General features: G+C 43.0%; 1 protein-coding gene across 6 annotated transcripts in view; it reads left to right on the top strand.

Annotated features, from left to right (window-relative positions):
- The window catches only part of Ptpn13 (protein tyrosine phosphatase non-receptor type 13), a 181,571-nt gene that overhangs the window by 152,906 nt on the left and 10,935 nt on the right, over positions 1 to 17,730 (top strand). For all 6 annotated transcript variants that reach the window (XM_085691576.2, XM_048427242.3, XM_048427236.3 and 3 more), the window contains 7 exons: positions 1,899 to 1,960; positions 5,112 to 5,205; positions 5,815 to 5,952; positions 6,628 to 6,713; positions 9,826 to 9,872; positions 14,192 to 14,295; positions 16,863 to 17,011. In XM_085691576.2, coding sequence (XP_085547702.2) covers positions 1,899 to 1,960; positions 5,112 to 5,205; positions 5,815 to 5,952; positions 6,628 to 6,713; positions 9,826 to 9,872; positions 14,192 to 14,295; positions 16,863 to 17,011 — 680 coding nt within the window. The remainder of the gene's footprint in view (positions 1 to 1,898; positions 1,961 to 5,111; positions 5,206 to 5,814; positions 5,953 to 6,627; positions 6,714 to 9,825; positions 9,873 to 14,191; positions 14,296 to 16,862; positions 17,012 to 17,730) is intronic.

The raw sequence follows: 17,730 nt of genomic DNA, 5'->3' as shown, positions 1-17,730 counted from the left end.
ATTAGCTTATGAATATTTCTAGCTAGCTCTTAGCATCTTATATTAGACTATCTCTATTAATCTGTGCATCACCATGAGGTCATGGCCTACCGACAAGGTTCCACAACACATCTGTCTCCTCCAGCAGCTACATGGCTTCTCCTGACTCTGCCTTCTTTCCTCCTCTATCTGCTTGGAATTCCTGCCTTGCCCTATTCTGCACTACAATAGGTCCAAAGCAGCTTCTTTTTTAACCAATGGTACTCACAGCATACAGAGGGGAATCCCACATCACCACTTAGTTATATAATCAGAACCTACAAATGTAGCTTTCATTGTGAATGGAAGAGAGAGATTAGGCACAGAGGAATGGGAGTGAACTAGAGTGCTATGAACTGTGTACTTTATACAGAGCCTTCCCGTTCCAAGAGAGGAACATCTGAATGTCAGTGGCAACTACTTGAAACCATGACATAGAACTTGGTCTCCTAGAGCCAAAGATTTGTTCCCTGCTCTCTGTCAATTTATTTCAAGCAGACAAGCTCACAAAACACTTCCTGCCTGCCTGTCTGTCCAGGCCTGTCTGTCTATCCAGGGCCTCTCTGTCTGACCAGGCCCCATACCCTGAGGAAAGCACCTCTGTCTGCTGTCTGGCTAGACTCTCGTGGAGCTTACTTCTGTGGGACCAAGAGAGGAAACAGTTAGAAAGTAAGAGGGGAGGCTGTAAATGACTTCCCTATGATGTTTTATGGTGTACCAGCAGAACTTTTAGATCTAGCAGCTTGTTATTGATAGGCTTCTAAAATGACTTTTCCTGGAGTTCTAAAATGTTGCGTTCAAAAAGAAAGAGACAATTCCCAGGGTCTGCATAACCCCAATCACAAAGTTACAGAAGTCTATTCACAAAAATTCCCCTCAGCCTTCAGCCTCCTCCCAGCGTTAGCTACGGGTCATTCTTAAATAGAAGCCCTGGAACAAAGAGGGAAAAACCAGCCATTGATCTAGAAATAAACTTAAAGTACTTTACATTATCCACATGTGGTACCTGTGCTAAAGCGTTTTGTAAAGTGAACCAAGCAAGTGTCCTCTCCCACACTGTGACGCTGTGATGTTGCTCCCATTCCGGTGGGATAATTTCCATTCGGTGTCTCCTACTTGAATCATTAGTCCCAAACAGCCTGTTTTGTTTTGTGGGCGTTGGTGCAGGATATCTGTAGCCCAGACTGGTTTCAAATTTATAGCAATCCTCCTGCCTCTGCTTCCCAAGCACTAGAATTGCAGATGTAAGCAATATACCTGCCTCCCAAGTCAACTTTTATATATACTATTTTCTTTTAAGGGTTTGGTTCCCCTACCCTTGGTGTGGTATGTACACCTGTCAGTCCAGCACTTGGGAGATGGAGCCAAGAGGATGAAGAGCTCAGGGCCTTTCCAATATGTACCAAGTTGGAGGCCAGCCTGTGCCGTGTGAGAGACCCTGTCTCAGAACATAAAAAGAATGTGGGGTTTTTTTGTTTGTTTGATTTTAAGTTAAACCATTCTATATTTTATTTTACTTACTTGGTTTATGTCATTTATATTCTGACCTCTTTCCATATACAGTTAAACATAACATCCTTTGAAATACAGGGTTTCTTTATTTTAATACAGATCAGAATTCTTTTAAGTTTTTCACATGTATTTATTGTGTGTAGTGTTTGCACACACACCCTCCCATGCCACAGCACAGGAACGGGGTCGGATCTCATCAGCCCAGATGTTATCATTCTTGGTGACAAGCACTTACCCTTTGGTCCGTCTCCCTGACCCCTGTGCCAGTATTTTTAATTGAGTTCCATCCTTTATGTGTCTTGAGCAGTGTCCGTGTCTCCCTTGTAATACAGTTGTCTCACTCAGCACTCTGTGATGTTCCTTTGCAGGGCACACCAGCACGGAGCCTTGTGGTCAGCCTTCCCTCGCACCTAAGAGCTCGTTCTCCAAGGCAAGACAAAAGACTCCTTTCATGTCGTAAATACTTTTAATAACCAATGTGCTTATGTTTCATAGCAAATTGATTTTGTAATTAAATGTTCTTAATATGCTAACAGTAAGCATCTGTTGTGATGAACTCCTCACAATACAGCGCCTTCAAACCTGTGCCCTGGGCTTTCATGGCTAATGGTTTAACTCTGTATCAGGATGTGTGAATAGTGTGCACAATCCTCCCGTTGTCTCTTGGATTATAGGAAGAGAAGTGTGTAATTAACAGCAGAGAGATCTGTCCTTTCAAATTGTTGGCCACCAATAGCCTGAGAAGGCTAAACCTGTGGCCCTCGTAAGGAGCAACAGTGTTAGCCAAAGAAGTAGACTTGCTTCTTTTAAAAGGCTTGAGCAGTGTTTTCCAGATAATAAGATGAGAACTTAAAGCACTTAGGATCAGCACAGGGAAACTGGAGTCATCTGGCAGTGCTTTAAACGCTGTGTGAGCTCCACTCTGTGCTCTCTAAGTGTACCGTGTACGCGTTAGTTTGGGTAACGTTTTTTTCTCACTGTTGCCTTTGGTTTATGTTAGGTGATTTTTCTGAAAGGCTCATAGCTGGGTTTCTATGGACTGGACTGTTTTAAACCACACTCACACCCCATGAGTCTAGTCACACCTCACTATTCAGTGTCTGCTGTGCAGTAGAAAAGACATGTCTTCCCATTTAAAACACTTTTCTCTTTAGTAATCTGAAAAAAAATGCCATCTCCATGTAATTGTGGACATGATCTGGGTTTTCGAGAAGAAAATGTCATAGTGAGCAGAAGCCGTTCTGTGCCTTTCGATGCCACATCATCTTGTTGTGCACCGTTCATCGTGAGGCTGAGCCACGCAGCAGCAGGAGCCACGTCAGGGCAGAAATGCCTGTGGCACAGAAGTAGCGTTGGTTTGTGTCCGTGCCTTGCGTGCCTTGCCCTGCAGCAGAGCTTGCTTTCCTGCTGGTCCAGATCTTCGACTCACAAAGCAGAAGCAGCTGAATTTTCTCGGGTTTCTACTGCTACTCATGCTGGGTAGCGTTTGCTTTCTTTCAAGTATCGGCGTGTTGAAAGAAAGAAGTATAGCAATTCTCTTGAATTAACATCAGACCCTAGAAACTCGGGGTTTTTATTATTGTGGGAGCCAATATTTCTGTCGGAATTCAAATTGTCCAGAAATCTCCTTGACAACATTCTGTGATGTGGCACTAATGCCCAGACAGACCATGATTTCTCATGGAAAATGGGATTTTGCAGCTAGTGTTGTTGAGGGCGCTACATAACCAGCTTATGAGGTGTAGTTCTGAAGTGTCTAACCCCTCGCAAGAAGAGTTAGGCCTCCAGAGTGAGCCACAGTGCACACTGTGATTTAGTCAGTTAATTCTATAGTTTATCCAAACCTACCTTTTTTCTTTTCTGTCTTTTTTAATTTTTTATTTTTATTTTTTCTTCCTTTTATTGAACAAAGATTATTTTCTGTACAGTATATTCTGTTCATAGTTCACCTCCCCCAAGTTGAGATTAACACCACCTTCTCTCCTATCAGAATCTAACCATCTCTCACTGGAAACCAAACAGGCATCTAACAAATAATAATAAAATAATATAAAGCAAAACCAAGCCAAACTAGGACAAAACAAACAAACCAAAGACAGAGCCAAAGAAAAAGCACAAATGTACGTGTACATGCAGAGAAACATGTTCACACACATGGGAATCCTTTACAAACACAAAACTAGAAGTCATAATGTATACAAAAAGGACCTGGAAAATCAAAAAAGAAAGATTTAAAAAGCCCTGTCACAACCTTATGATACAGGGATCCTCCAGCGATGCCATTGGTTTCATTTGTGTTGGCATCTACTGCCAGGCATTGGGCCTGTCCGTGAGTGAGAAACTGTCGAAGTGAACCCCACATAAGCCAGGGGCTTAGGGGACAACCACATTATTCTGCTAAAGAAACATAGCCATACAGTAACTCCTGGCAGCATTCTTTAGTGCTCCTGGATCCTCAGACGAGCCTTTTGCAGCAGATGAGAGCACAGAGACCCGCAGCTGGACAGTGAGGAAAATGAGACCCCTGAGAACATGTAGTCCTAAGTGTAATGTCTCCATCAAATCCTTCCCCTCAGGGCTCAGAGATCCCAGGAAGAGGAGGTGGAAAGATTCTAAGAGCCAGGGGGGTCACTAAGGAAACAAGTGCTCTAAAACACAGCAGGACCGACACACGCACACTCACAGAGACTGTGGCCGGGTACACACTGGTCTGTGCCAGACATGGTCCCAGCATGAGAGGAGAAGCGAACACTTGCCCCATCCCTAACTCAGAAGCGATGTCTTTTTGGTTTTTTTTTTTTGGTTTTTTTTTTTTTTAATTGTGCTTGGGATTGAACCCAGATATGCAAAAGTGCTCCAAACTGAACTACATGGCTGCTACGTTGTCCTGCCAGGCTGTGCTTCTAGTCAGCCACACTGGAATGGTATCATTTCAGTAGATACATAGTTACAACGCATTGTTATTGTCCTTAAACTCACAAGACAGTTAACCTACACTGGAAAGTCTTTGCACCTACAAATGATCAAGCCACTAAATTGGAGCATGCATCCATGTAACACACTTATAAGTCATTAAAATATTGATTGTCTTTTGTCTGAGAATAGTGGTGCGTACAGATAATCCCAGCGTTAAAAAGGCTGAAGCAATAGGAACATGAGTTTTAGGCCTTCCTGTGCTGTGTAGAAGACCCTAGCTAGGAGGGCGAGAGGGAGGGAAGGAGGGTAAAAAGAAGGAAGGAACCAAAAATAATTTTATTTTTTTCTCTCATCTTCTAGGCCATTGTAATCCTACTTAACTTTTCTAAAATGTTCTTTAGAAGACAAATCTCATAAACTATGTCTCAAGTAAGAGCTTTATATGATCAAACGAATTTAGGAAGTAGAACGGTTCCCGACGTGTTGGGTGACAGGAGCCCCATGCGCTTTGCTCCCTTCTCTCCTGTGTTGTCTTCTGCTAACCCAGAAAGATGTAAATGAGTCTGTACTGAACAGGAAGAGGGGAGGAGCTACACCCAAACCTTCTCCAATCTCAGAAGTTCACTAAATAGTAACCTGGTGTGTGCTGTGATCTTGCACTTCAGGTTAATGGGGAAGAAGTAGTTGAAGCTGTGTACCCTGGAGGGAAATGCTCGTCTTCTCAGATGATGGAGTCAGCAGACCGGACTGAAACCAAAGGTAGTTTCCAAGTTAGCCCTCCTGTTACTGTAAAGGATCTAAAAGTTCAGTAACAAAAGCAGGCCAGTTTTCCCTCCTGTTACCTCCCTTGCTAACACAGCGTCCAAAGGGAAGTTTGTTGATTGCGTATGTGCTGGTGCCCTGTATCCTCTCTCATCTCTAAGGCTAACGTGACTTGGGAGCTTCAGAAGACAGTTCTTGCCTTTGATGTTTCCTGCGTGCTGTAAAGCAGCCTGCATAGACTACCAGGTGCTTTATAGATTTTGTATTGAGGATATTTTATTGGTCTTGTTATGTCCTTAATCTTAAGAAGATAACACCTTTATTTTTCCGTTAGTGAATAATTTGACATTAATTTTATGAAATAAGCATCGGATTGTTAATATTTCATGAAGGTATATCCAATATTGATTTTCATTATTTGTTTCTAAGCTGCATTTGTGTGCTTGCTTGTCACAGCAGCCAGCGCACATAGACTGGCAGGACTAGGTCACCATGTCTGTCCTTCAAAGGACACTTAAAGACACTTAAAACTTCAGAGTATCTGGCATCTTAGCACTGAGACTGTCTCTTTCCCAGTAGTTTAAAAATAAATCACTGTTTTTCAAGACTCTGACTCCCCGGATGGTGACATCTATGATGATCCACAAGAAGCTGAGGTTATCCAGTCCTTGCTGGATGTTGTGGATGAAGAAGCCCAGAACCTCTTAAGCCAAACTAAAGCCACTAGAAGGGCCTATTCTCCAGGTAAGTGAACCCAGAAATTCAAGCACATGCATGTGAGAAAGTTATTCAGTAAAACTGAAATATATTAGCAATACCGTCATCAGTTTCTAGACATTGTTTTCAGAAATAAAATAAAATGTATTGTCTTTCCCATGTTGGTTTGTGGGTAAGTTAACTCACTAATGAGACTTAGAATTCATCGTTAGCGGCAGTCCATGTAGCTGTGGGTAGAATGCTTGCCCAGCATGCTTAAAGTCCCAGGTTCAATGCCCAGCACCATTTAAACCATGCATGGTGATGCACACCTACAGTCCCAGCACTTGGGGTGTGGGGACAAGGGCATTGGAAGTTCATTATCACCTTCAGCTACGTGGCAAGTTCAAGGCCAGTATCAAGGCTCTGGATACATGAGACCCTATCTAAAAAGGGAAAGTATCATGTATGTCATAGCTTCTATTTACAAACATATTAGTCTACACATTTTCCCTCCAGTTGTCAATAAGCCAGTGTAAAGCATGGCCATTTCATAGATAAACTTCACTAGTATTCTACACTGTGTATCATATCACAGACTCTTTGCTTTCCCCGTTGGGGCATTGCTTGGTCTGCTTACTGCCTTCTTTCATGGGGAAATAAAGTTTTCTGCTGCCTCAGTGCATCTCTTAGTTTCTCTTGGCCTGCATGTTTCCCCCCCAGATCCATTGAGGATGAATGGGGAGGCACCAGAAGGAGGCGCAGATACAGACTGTGATGATGCTCGGTTACCTGCGGACGGCCCCGAGGTGAGAGAGAACTGTACCCGCAGGAGTGGCGAGGGTCCTGCCCGTCACTAGAATTCTGTTTCAGCCCAGAGGACAAACGACGGCACTGCCACTTCTGTTACTGACAGATTATTGCTTGGAGGTGGAGGAAGGTGGCATTATCTTATTACATCGCGGTGTCATCCGTACCCAGCCCATTGGAAGAAGGAAGGAATGAGGAAAGGGGAGGAGAGGGAGTCAGAACTGTGCTGGCGTAGCCTCGTAGAGCTGTCAGCCACCCATCTCCATGCTTACGCCACTCAGACACACAAGGGTGCGTTCACCGTTCACTTACAAATCTGTACGGATACCAAGACGCTTGTGGCTTCTGAGTATTTCTTAATGCATAAAAATCATATAAACATTGACTATCTCAATATTCTATTCTCTAGAGGGTTTATTTAAGTTGGTCTTTTATACTATCATAATACTAGTAGTTATACCATAGGCTTTTTGAAAGGTTTTCTGACTCTTATAAGTCGTAACAATGTAATTAAATTTCCACTACAGTATTTTAAAACTGACTTCTCTTTTACCTAAGAAGAAATAAAAAGTTTCTTCCTTTTTATTTCTTAAGTAAATTGGGTTTATTTTAATTTTAAGTTTAATTTTAAATAAATTTTAAATAAATTTATTTCTTAAATTGTATTATAAAATTTATTTTCTCTTAAAGAGGAGAAAAAGCACATTATTTATATTCTTCACTACAATGACCTATAATAACAAATGCTTATGTCAGAAAACTTTATTATATGGATTTTTAGGACATATTTTCATTGTAAAAATTACTTTAAATGTGACGATTCATTAGTGTAAAACTCCCTCTTAATCTCCTCTCCATACTCATCTTTTCCACTGCTGTGAAAAGAACACCATGGCCAAGGCAAGTTACAGAAGGGTTTATTTGGGCTTACGGTACTGGAGGGCTAGGAGTCAGCCATGGAGGAGAATCCTGTGGGTTAGGAGTCAGGCGTGGAGGAGAATCCTTTGGGTTAGGGGTCAGGTGTGGAGGAGAATCCTCTGGGCTAGGAGTCAGGCATGGAGAAGAATCCTCTGGACTAGGAGTCAGCCGTGGAGGAGAATCCTCTGGACTAGGAGTCAGCCGTGGAGGAGAATCCTCTGGGCTAGGAGTCAGGCGTGGAGGAGAATCCTGGCAACAGGCAAAGTAGCTGTAGCACGAAGCTCGAGGGCTCCCATCTTAAGCCTCAAGCAGAAAGCAGAACAAACTAAAAATGACAATCTTTAAACTCTGAAAGCCACCTCCAGTGTCATGCTTCCTCCAGCAAGGCCACACCTCCTACATCTCCCCAAACAGCACCCTAACTGGTTACCAAGTATCTAAACATCCAAGATTGTGGGGGACATCTCATTTGAACTACCATACCTATGCTTCTATCCTGCATATGAAGTTCAAGGTGGCTGGAATGGCCCATCCGTCATTTTATTACTGTATGTCTCACCACATTGTCAGAAACCACATTTTCATTTAACAGTTGTTGATTCCCTCTTTCCACACGAGTGCACACACATTTGCCTCATTCTTTCTAATATTCCATGTTCTATTATATGGATTAAATCAGCTGTCTTCCTGGAAGTTGTGTTTATTGAACAACAGTGTAGCAAAGGTTCCCATGTCTGTACTATGAAATCATAACTCTCATAAGCCCGTGTCTCAAAACATAAAGTGGAAAGCAACCATGGAAGACACTGGACATCAGCCTCTAGCTTCCACATGCATGCTCACACACACACACACACACACACACACACACACACCTACACACAGTGCACATTCATTCACTCACACATATACCCACATATAATGCACACACATGTTCACACATTCATACAAACACCTACATAAAATGCACATTCAACCACCCACACATATACCACCACACAATGTACACATGTGCACACATGTATACAAACACCTATATACAATACACATTCACCCACTTACATATATCCACATACAATGCACAGACATGCACATATTCACATACCCACATGAACACCTACATACAATGCACACACACAAATACATAAACCAGCTATGTGGGGCCAGACTGTCTGTAGTAATAAATTAGCACTTTCTGTGTAAGTGTACTTTGGAATCATTTTCAGCCTAAGCTTCAAGATGGCTCAGAGGTTAAGACCCAAACTCTGTCCTCAGAACCTATTTGGGGAAACTCACAGCATCTGTAACTCTAGTTCCTGATTCTGACATCCTGCTCTCGGCATGCACACATACATACTTAAAGTAAATCTTGTATTGAAAAGAATTACTGAGCAAATAAAGTAATCCCTATTAACCAACAGAACTTCATGGGCACTGGCAATGCCTCAGCCACTTCTAGGAGTGTGTTACCTGAGTATCATGTGTGTCTTTGTGATAGGAGAAGAATAACACTAACAATATAAAAAATAATTCACAGAAAAAAGTTAACCACTGAGAGATTGCTCAGTTTGATTCCCATCACCCATAAGCTGGGAGGCTCACGACCATCTATAACTCCAGATCCAGAGGATCTGGTGCTATTCTCTGACCTCAAGGGCATCAGGCGTACACACAAACACAAGCAAAACACTTACTCACATATAGCATAAAGTGAATAAATCTAAAGAAAAATTATTAAGCATTTGTTGACTGAGGTTTCTGTCCTGCCTGATTCCCACAGTTGTTAAGTCCCAAAGAAATCACACAAAGGTCTATATTAACTATAAACTGATTGCCCCAATAGCTCAGGCTTCTTATTAACTCTTATAACTTATATTAGTCCATTATTCTTGTTTATGTTAGCCACATGGCTCAGTACCTATTTCAGCAAGGCAGTCACATCTTGCTTGCTCTGTGGCTGGGCCAGGACTGTGGAGGAATGGGCTTCCTTCTTCCCACAGAATTCTCCTGTTCTCATCGACCCACCTCTACTTCCTTCTGGTTGTCCCGCCTATACCTCCTGCCTGGCTACTGGCCAATCAGCATTTATTTAAGATATAATTGACAAGATACAGACCAATGTCCCACAGCAAGTGTTATGAGATTGGATTTGTTGCAGGGAACTAGTCTAACTTTTATCTCTTTCCACTGTAGTTGCTGAATGGCTGTGAAGAGCACAAAGGAAACCCAAGCAGCAAAAGGTAATATTTTCAGTGCGTGCAGCTGTAACATGACGGCCGGCTTGTTGGGGTATCTGTTCCCGCCGGTACCCCACAGCCGGCAAGTCCCAGAGAAAATCAATCACACAGAGGTCTCTATAAGTTATAAAGCTGATTGGCCCATTATTTTTTTCTGATCTATGTTAGCCATATGGCTTGGTACCTTTTTCAGCTGTCAGCTCACATGTTGCTTCTTCAGTGGTCTGGGCAGGGATGGTGGAGGGAGCTTCCTCCTTCCCAGAATACTCCCATTCTCTTTGCTCCACCTCTACTTCCTGTCTGGTTTTCCCGCCTATACTTCCTGCCTGGCCAATCAGCATTTATTTAAAATATGATTGACAGAATACAGACAATTCTCCTGCACCATGCAGCTCTTTGTTCTTTTATTTCAGTGAAATGAGTTTTTTGTTTTCCATTAAAAATATTGATTAAATTATGGAGCCATGGTTAAATATAGATATTGTCTTTTTTTAAGACAAGATTTTAGCACATAGTTCTGATTGGCCTGGAACTCTGTAGACCAGGCTGGCCTCACACCCACAGAGATCGACCTGAGTGCTGGAATTAAAGACGGGAACCAGCACATCCAGCATGAATGTTACTCTTCCGGATTTGTTACAAGTAGATTCTCTTGATTTAAGAAATGTCTACCAATTGCTCAAAAAAAGAAAAAAGAGTAATATACTCTTAACCATGGTTTTGTTTTTATTTGTTTTTATTTAAAAAAAAAGGATTCAAAAGAAAACGTGCCAGAAATTTTGACTCCTACTAAGATTATGGGTGATTTATTTTTTTAATTTTTGTCTGTTTTCCTGTACTTTCAAATTTTTAAGTTTTCATTAATGAGAAAGTGAAACCAGGGTCAGCAAGATGACTCAGCAGCTAAAGGCTCTTGCTGCAAAGCTGGTGACCTGAGTTCAATCCCTGGGACCCACATGTTGGAAGGAGAGAGCCAACTCCCGAAGATGGCCCCCACTGTACACTGTGGCATGTGTGCAAACACACATCAATATTAAATAAAATATAATAAAAATATTTCAAATAATGTGAAACAAAGGATGTTAGGTAATTCTTTTTTATTTTTTTGTCTTGTTCTTGAGAGAAAGTTTTCACTATGTTGCCCCAGCTGCCCTCTTCCAGCTGTGTAGGCCAGCCTGGACTTAAACTCATGGAGATCTGCCTTTCTCTGCTTCCCAAGTGTTGGGATTAAAGGCACTCACCACCACACTGGATCTAGGATGTTCTAATACATTGAATCCCACAAAAATTCTCTCTTTGAAAATAGTTTCAAACATAAATAAAATTTTTGTAATATTATATGTCTAAGAAATATTTTTTCATAAAGATATTTTATATGTATATATACATATAATCTAATAACAGAATGATTAAACAAATTCTGTTTTATATTTGACAATAATCAGACAATGATGGTGTGTGCATTTTTCTAGAAAGGCAGGATGACATTAAAATTTTGCTAAGCTGGTAAAGAAGGAAGATACTTAGTGAGAAAGTCATGAGGGGCTAGAGAGATGGCTCAGCAGTTAAGAACACTTGGGCTTTCCCAGAGAGCCTGGACTTGGTTCTTAGCAACCACATCCATCAGCACTCAACTGCTGTAACTTCAACCCTCTCTTCTTGCCTCCTAGGATACACACACAGTCTTCTTTAAAAATAATGAAACAAGCCGGGCGGTGGTGGTGCTCGTCTTTAATCTCAGCACTCGGGAGGCAGAGACAGGCGGAACTCTGTGAGTTCGAGGCCAGCCTGGTCTACAAGAGCTAGTTCCTGGACAGGCTCCACAGCTACAGAGAAACCCTGTCTTGAAAAACAAAACAAAACAAAAATAATAATAATGAAACAGCTTTGTGCCTAATCGTCAGCAGACATCCAGAAAGCAGACTCTTTATCAGACAATATGGAGGAAAGGACAGCAGATTAGTTTGTTCTCGTGGGAAGACAATTAAAAATACCATTAAAATAGAGGTTTTTTTCACATTACTGATTCTTAAATGTGCTTTTTGTTATTTTATGTCACTGAAACCGTGAAGAAATATAGTATACTATGAGCTAGCAATTTGATTTTAAAGAATTTATTCCAACTTCTGTAAGAGAATATTCTCATGATGACAAATAATGGTGACTTTGTTTACACAGAAAACACCATTTAAAAATGATAAACTGGAGAGGGATGTGTGATGCCACGCAGGTGGTCAAAAGAATAGGAAAATAAACGCCTTATTGGGAGCTGACTTAAATATGACATTGTAGACCAGGCGTATGCCCTGGAATGCAAAATTGACCGCATGGGTGCTGGAGAGGTGGCTCAGCAGTTAAGACTGTATACTGGTCTTCCAGAAGGCCCAGGTTCAGTTCCCAGCACCAGCGTGGGGCGCCTGACGACTGCCTGTAACTCCAGCTCCAGAGTGGACAGACACACGCGAGACATGAAAATACATTAACCTCATGGGTGCAGAACTCGCAAATGAGTGTGAATATTCCCACAATGGAATATTGGTGCAGCTGTAGACTGGAGTCTGGCTCCTGGCACCCACATCAGCTCACAACCACCTGTAACTCCCTTTTTGCATTGCCTGCTGCCATCCTCTGACCTCCAGGAGCAGCGGCCGCATGCCTGTTGCACATACAAACACAGACAACACACTCATACACATAAATAAATCAGAAAAAAACCAACAGAATAATTGCTACTTCCTTTTGACCTATTGGGAGCTTCTGTCTGTGTCCTGCTTTAATGGTGTGTACTGGTTACAGACAGAGAACCCCACTTAGTTCTCCTGACCATCAGAAAGTGAGAACCATGAGCTTTTACCGTAGCTACACCTGAACACTCATTTTCTGCCTGGTTTCCTTTCTCTGGTCTCCTAACCAAGGATGATCTAGCTTCCCATAGCCACAACAGAACACCTAGAGTAGTCACACTGCAGGAGGAAGGTTCCCTGGAGCCTCCATTTCAGAGGGCTCAGCTGGTACTGCTTGGCCCTGTTGTTCTGGATCTGTGACCAGGTAGAATACCATGGCATGGTGTATAGGGGAGCAAAGATAACCTGATGGGGGCGGGAAGAGGCAGCAGGAGCTGCTCCCCCAGAGCCTCTTCAGGAAGCCTCACTTAGGTCCTCCTGTCCCTTGAAGGCCACAGTGGCTCCCCATATGCTGTTAGCTGTGAACCAAGTCTTTAGCACATGGGAATAAACCTAAGATTCCAATCCTAGAAGACGACATTGTCTGTGTACCCCCACAATAATGAGAACTTGTGCTGAGTTTCATCCATTAAATGAAGCCAAGACTATCTTGACCCATGGCCGCAGCTAAAGATCATGTTTCCTCCACAGGGATCCTTTAACTAACATCAGAAACACCAAATGATGCAGTCGTAAGGTGGGGGGGGGGGGTGCTGGAGAGATGTCCCAGTCAGTAAGGAGCCTGCGACCTCACTGAGTGTGGTGCTATCTGCTTGTAGTGACGCCCTAGGGAAGTAGGAACAGGCAGATCTAGGGCTGGCTGGCTAGCAAGGTCCACGCACGGGAAATATCCTGCCAGGTGTATTACACCTGCAAAGCAATGCCCAAGATAGACCTCTGCTCCTACACACGAAGTACATGCTTACCCTCACACATGTATGCACACGTATGAAAGAGGAGTTATATACTAACAAAAATAATGCCGTCCATGCTGACACAAATGAAACCACCCTCAAAGGGACTCCTTGGTCTAAGAGTCAGAGACCTGGAGTCTGTCTGCAACTAAACTACAGTGCACTTAGTTCATTTCATATCTACCATATATCTCAAATTGTGCATTGGGGGACCTTATTTACTTTACAGGTTCTCATGCTTAATTTTTGTTTGTATTTTAGACAAGGTCTTGCTTTGTTGCTCAGGCTGGTCTCTAGCTACAAGGTTCAAGTGATCCTCCTGCCTCAGCCCCCAGAGGAGCTGACGGCACAGAGTGTGCTACCATACCCAGTCTGGATTTGATTTTTTTTTTCAATCAAAAAGTTTATTTTAATTTTTACCTGTATCTATTTATTGTGTGTGTGCGTACATGCTGCACACATCACAGGTGTAGCTGCCAGAGAGCAACTGAGGCCGCTCTTGTCCTTCCACGTGGGTCCCAGGGGTGAACCTGGGTCATCAGGCTTGACGGCCCCCTGAGCCATCTCACGAGCTCAGGAAATGTGAGAATATTGTACCTTGTTATAAAGAAAACAAGTGACTTGAATCATGATATTTAAAATTATCTTGGAGACAAAAATATTTCAAATGTGTTTGTTGGCACAGCGTACCTGAGGCATCAGAAGAAAGGACGTCTGCAGAAGACGGAGTAACACGAGGAAGCAGGGCATTCCCAACAGAGACAGCAGACCATGGAGACTCCAGCAAAGGCAAGAATTTTATTACCATTTTTTTCATTAAAAACTGTAGGTAGGAAAATTTACTAAAAGATGCTTTCCACAATATACGAATGTTATTTGGTCATATGTATGTGCTCTTTGGTTTCATGCATGAAGCTAAATCACATAGACATCGACTGTGGTTATCATAACCAAGTTATTTGCATAGTTGGATACTAAAGCTCTCGGTGGCTTAGGGTAAATCACAAGGTATATTGAGAAACTAAAGGGCTCGTCTTATTTGCAATAAAGCTGGAGGAGTATATGAAGTGCAGGAACCCCAGTTACCCTTGACGGCCAGCCTCGGGGTGGAGCTGCTCTGTCCTCTTGGGCTGTCTCATTTTACAAACGGACCAGTGGAGAGACACTAGGGCTTCACTTCTCTCTTCTCGCATTTTCTAATGCTATATTGCTTTCATGAACTGTGGAGTTTTATTATTTGAAGTCTATTCCAGTTAGGGTTTCTATTACTGTGATAAAACACCTTGATCAAAAGCAACTTGAGAATGGTTTATCCGCCTTAGACATTCTGGTCACGGTCCATCACTCGGGGTCAGTGCAGGAATTCAAGGAAGGATTCCAAGCAGAGGCCACAGAGGAGCTGTTTATAGGCTTCTCCCCAAGGCTTCCTCACCCTGGTTTCTTAGAGAACCCAGGAGCACCTGCCCAGCGGCAGCACTGCCCACAGTGAGCTGAGCCCTAATGTGTCAATCAAGAAAACATGCTACACGCACGCACAGACTCACCCACATGTCAATCTGACGGAGGCATTTTCTTAGTTGAATTTCCCTCTTCCCAGATAACTCTGACTTGTGTCAAGTTGAAAAAGACAAACGACAACAAACACCAAGCACAGAGTCTTGGTAGTTTTGTTTGTTTTGCTTTGCTTTTGATTTTTGAGGCAGCCTCACTAGTTCCCCTGGCTAACCTGGAATTTGTAACATAAACCAAGCTGACCTTGAACTCACAGAGATCAGCCAGCCCACCTCTGCTTCCGCATGTTGGATTAAATGACTTCTTAATGTTTTAGAAGGAATCCGTGGCTTGAACCCTTTTTCTGCTTAGGTAGACTGATGTGCACAATGTTTCCATGGGCTCTGGCAACCCATGCTCATTCACTGAGCTGCTCCGCTCCAGTTACATTCACGCCTCTCCCCTATTTCTTCTGTCCTAATTGTCTATAATTTCCTAGCTCTAATTAGAGCAAAGACAGAGAATTCTCTGTCTCAATTCTAATTCCAGTTCTCTGTTACAATACTCTGTTACAGTTCATTCTTGTTCTAATTATTTTGCATTTTTTTCTTTTTCTTCTACTTCTCCGTCTTATTTCTTCTCAACCTATTTGTTCTACATTCTTATTTCTATCTCTACATTCTTATTCTCCTTCTACTGTTATAAATTGCCAAGAATACATATATCTATTTATTAGCAACTTGTTAGTAATAAAAAAAAAACTACAAGGAAAATTTTCCGGGACACAGGAATTCTTTGAAGATATGTAGCAAAACTTACTGCTAGTTTGTAGCCAACCACAGCTGCAGCTGTGGGGGTGGGGGAGTCCCCAGCCATCTTTTCAGAGGGCAGCTACAGGTTACAGGGAAAAAACTAAGCCATAGAGATCTAAGGAAAAGACAAAGTATGATTGCATTATTTTACATTTCTTAAGTGTGATTAATAATATCTGGACATGATTAGTCAGCTAAGTGGTATTGATCTCTTGAAGGGCTAAGATAGAACAAGGACAGACACCTGCAACACTGTCCTAATTCATCATAAATCCTCTGAAGGGCTTAGATCCTACAAGGCCGGACACCTGCAATTTCATAAGTAAAATCCGTGGAAGTTCCGTTTGTGATCCGTCCAGAAGGACATTCGTCTGGATCACTTGCTCCATCAGTAAGGCTAATGATAGAGAATAGGCTTCTAAGTTTGTTACCCTAATGTGGAGAATATAGCATAGAGAGAAAATCTTCCTTTTGACCATCCACAAATATGTGTGCCCATAAGACTGAGATGTAATCATGAGATTTCATGTTCATATTCCATGAAAATACACAATAACGGAGATATCATAGCTGTTATTGCACAAGTGAAATTACAGATGAAAGCAACAGTTTTTGGAGTCACTGGTGCTGCTGGCTTTGCCGGGCAGGGTTCCTCCGAGAATAACTTCTCAGGTGGGTTGACATCCGCATTATCAGTTGCTATGAGCTGTAATTGCATCATGCTCCCACAATAGCTTGTAATAAACAATCCTGACAGTTTTCCTAATATAAATAGTGCCATTAAAGTCAAGCAGAAAAGAACATGTGCTCCTTCCAAAAATATGAGTAGCTGGGAGTCTCAAGACTTGCAGACTTGTGAGCAGTGGCACCGTAGCTCTTCAGTGCTGGGTAAAGCAGCTGAGTGGTTGCAGAGACTGGGTGGACTATGGTCATCTGCCAGTCAGCCACGCTGCTTTACAGAGACGCCCTTTGTGTGGGACGATGGCGAATGAGAGCGGGCGCAGGGAGCCCGCTCTGGCGAGAACTAAAGAGTCCTCTGGTCCTTTCTGATAGATTGCCCCTTTCTGACAAATGAGGAGCTGGCTGCCCTGCCAGTGGTCAGAGTCCCTCCGTCTGGCAAGTACACCGGCACTCAGTTGCAGGCCACCATCCGCACGCTTCAAGGTTTGCTTGATCAAGGGATCCCTGCTCAGGAGCTACAGGTAAAGTGGCCTGTGCGTTTATTTGGTGGGAATGTGTCCTTGCTGGCCCAAGGGTTGGGCGAACTTCCCTGTCTTTGGGAATACTGATGGCTTTCCAGCACTGCCCTGTGCGGCTGACTGACTTCCACCTTCTCATATCTAATGATGACTAAACAGGATCATGTTAGCTGCTTGTGACTAGGTAGATCTTTCTAATGATATCCTCCATTCCTCATCTATAAAGTCTTTTTAATAAAAATAATCTGGTTATGATAACATATGCCTGTATTCCCAGCTCTTGCTAGTTGAAGGCAGGAGTCATCCTGGCTTCTGCAGGGGGTATGTTGGTACAAGGAGTTGCTGCAACTAGACATTGCCCCTCTGGGGTATACATGCCAGTTTGCAGTCCTTGCTCCTGCAATCTTGCGGCAGGAGAAATGCAACCCCACTGTGGTTTGTGGTAACCTTGTCCCTGTCCCTCAAACCATTGGCTTCATTGCTCACTGGACTGAGAGCTGCTACTCTCTAGAGGTTCCCCGGGGCCACTCGGGAGCTAGGGTGCATCCCCGGGGCCACTCAGGAACTAGGGTGCATCCCCGGGACCACTCGGGAGCTAGGGTGCATCCCCGGGGCCACTCAGGAACTAGGGTGCATCCCCGAGACCACTCAGGAACTAGGGTGCATCCCCGGGACCACTCAGGAGCTAGGGTGCATCCCCAGGGCCACTCGGGAGCTAGGGT

The sequence above is a fragment of the Myodes glareolus genome, chromosome 8 (assembly GCF_982192425.1).
Source record: "Myodes glareolus chromosome 8, mMyoGla1.1, whole genome shotgun sequence".
Classification (NCBI taxonomy): Eukaryota; Metazoa; Chordata; class Mammalia; order Rodentia; family Cricetidae; genus Myodes; species Myodes glareolus.
This window is presented reverse-complemented; position numbering and strand designations above follow the sequence as displayed.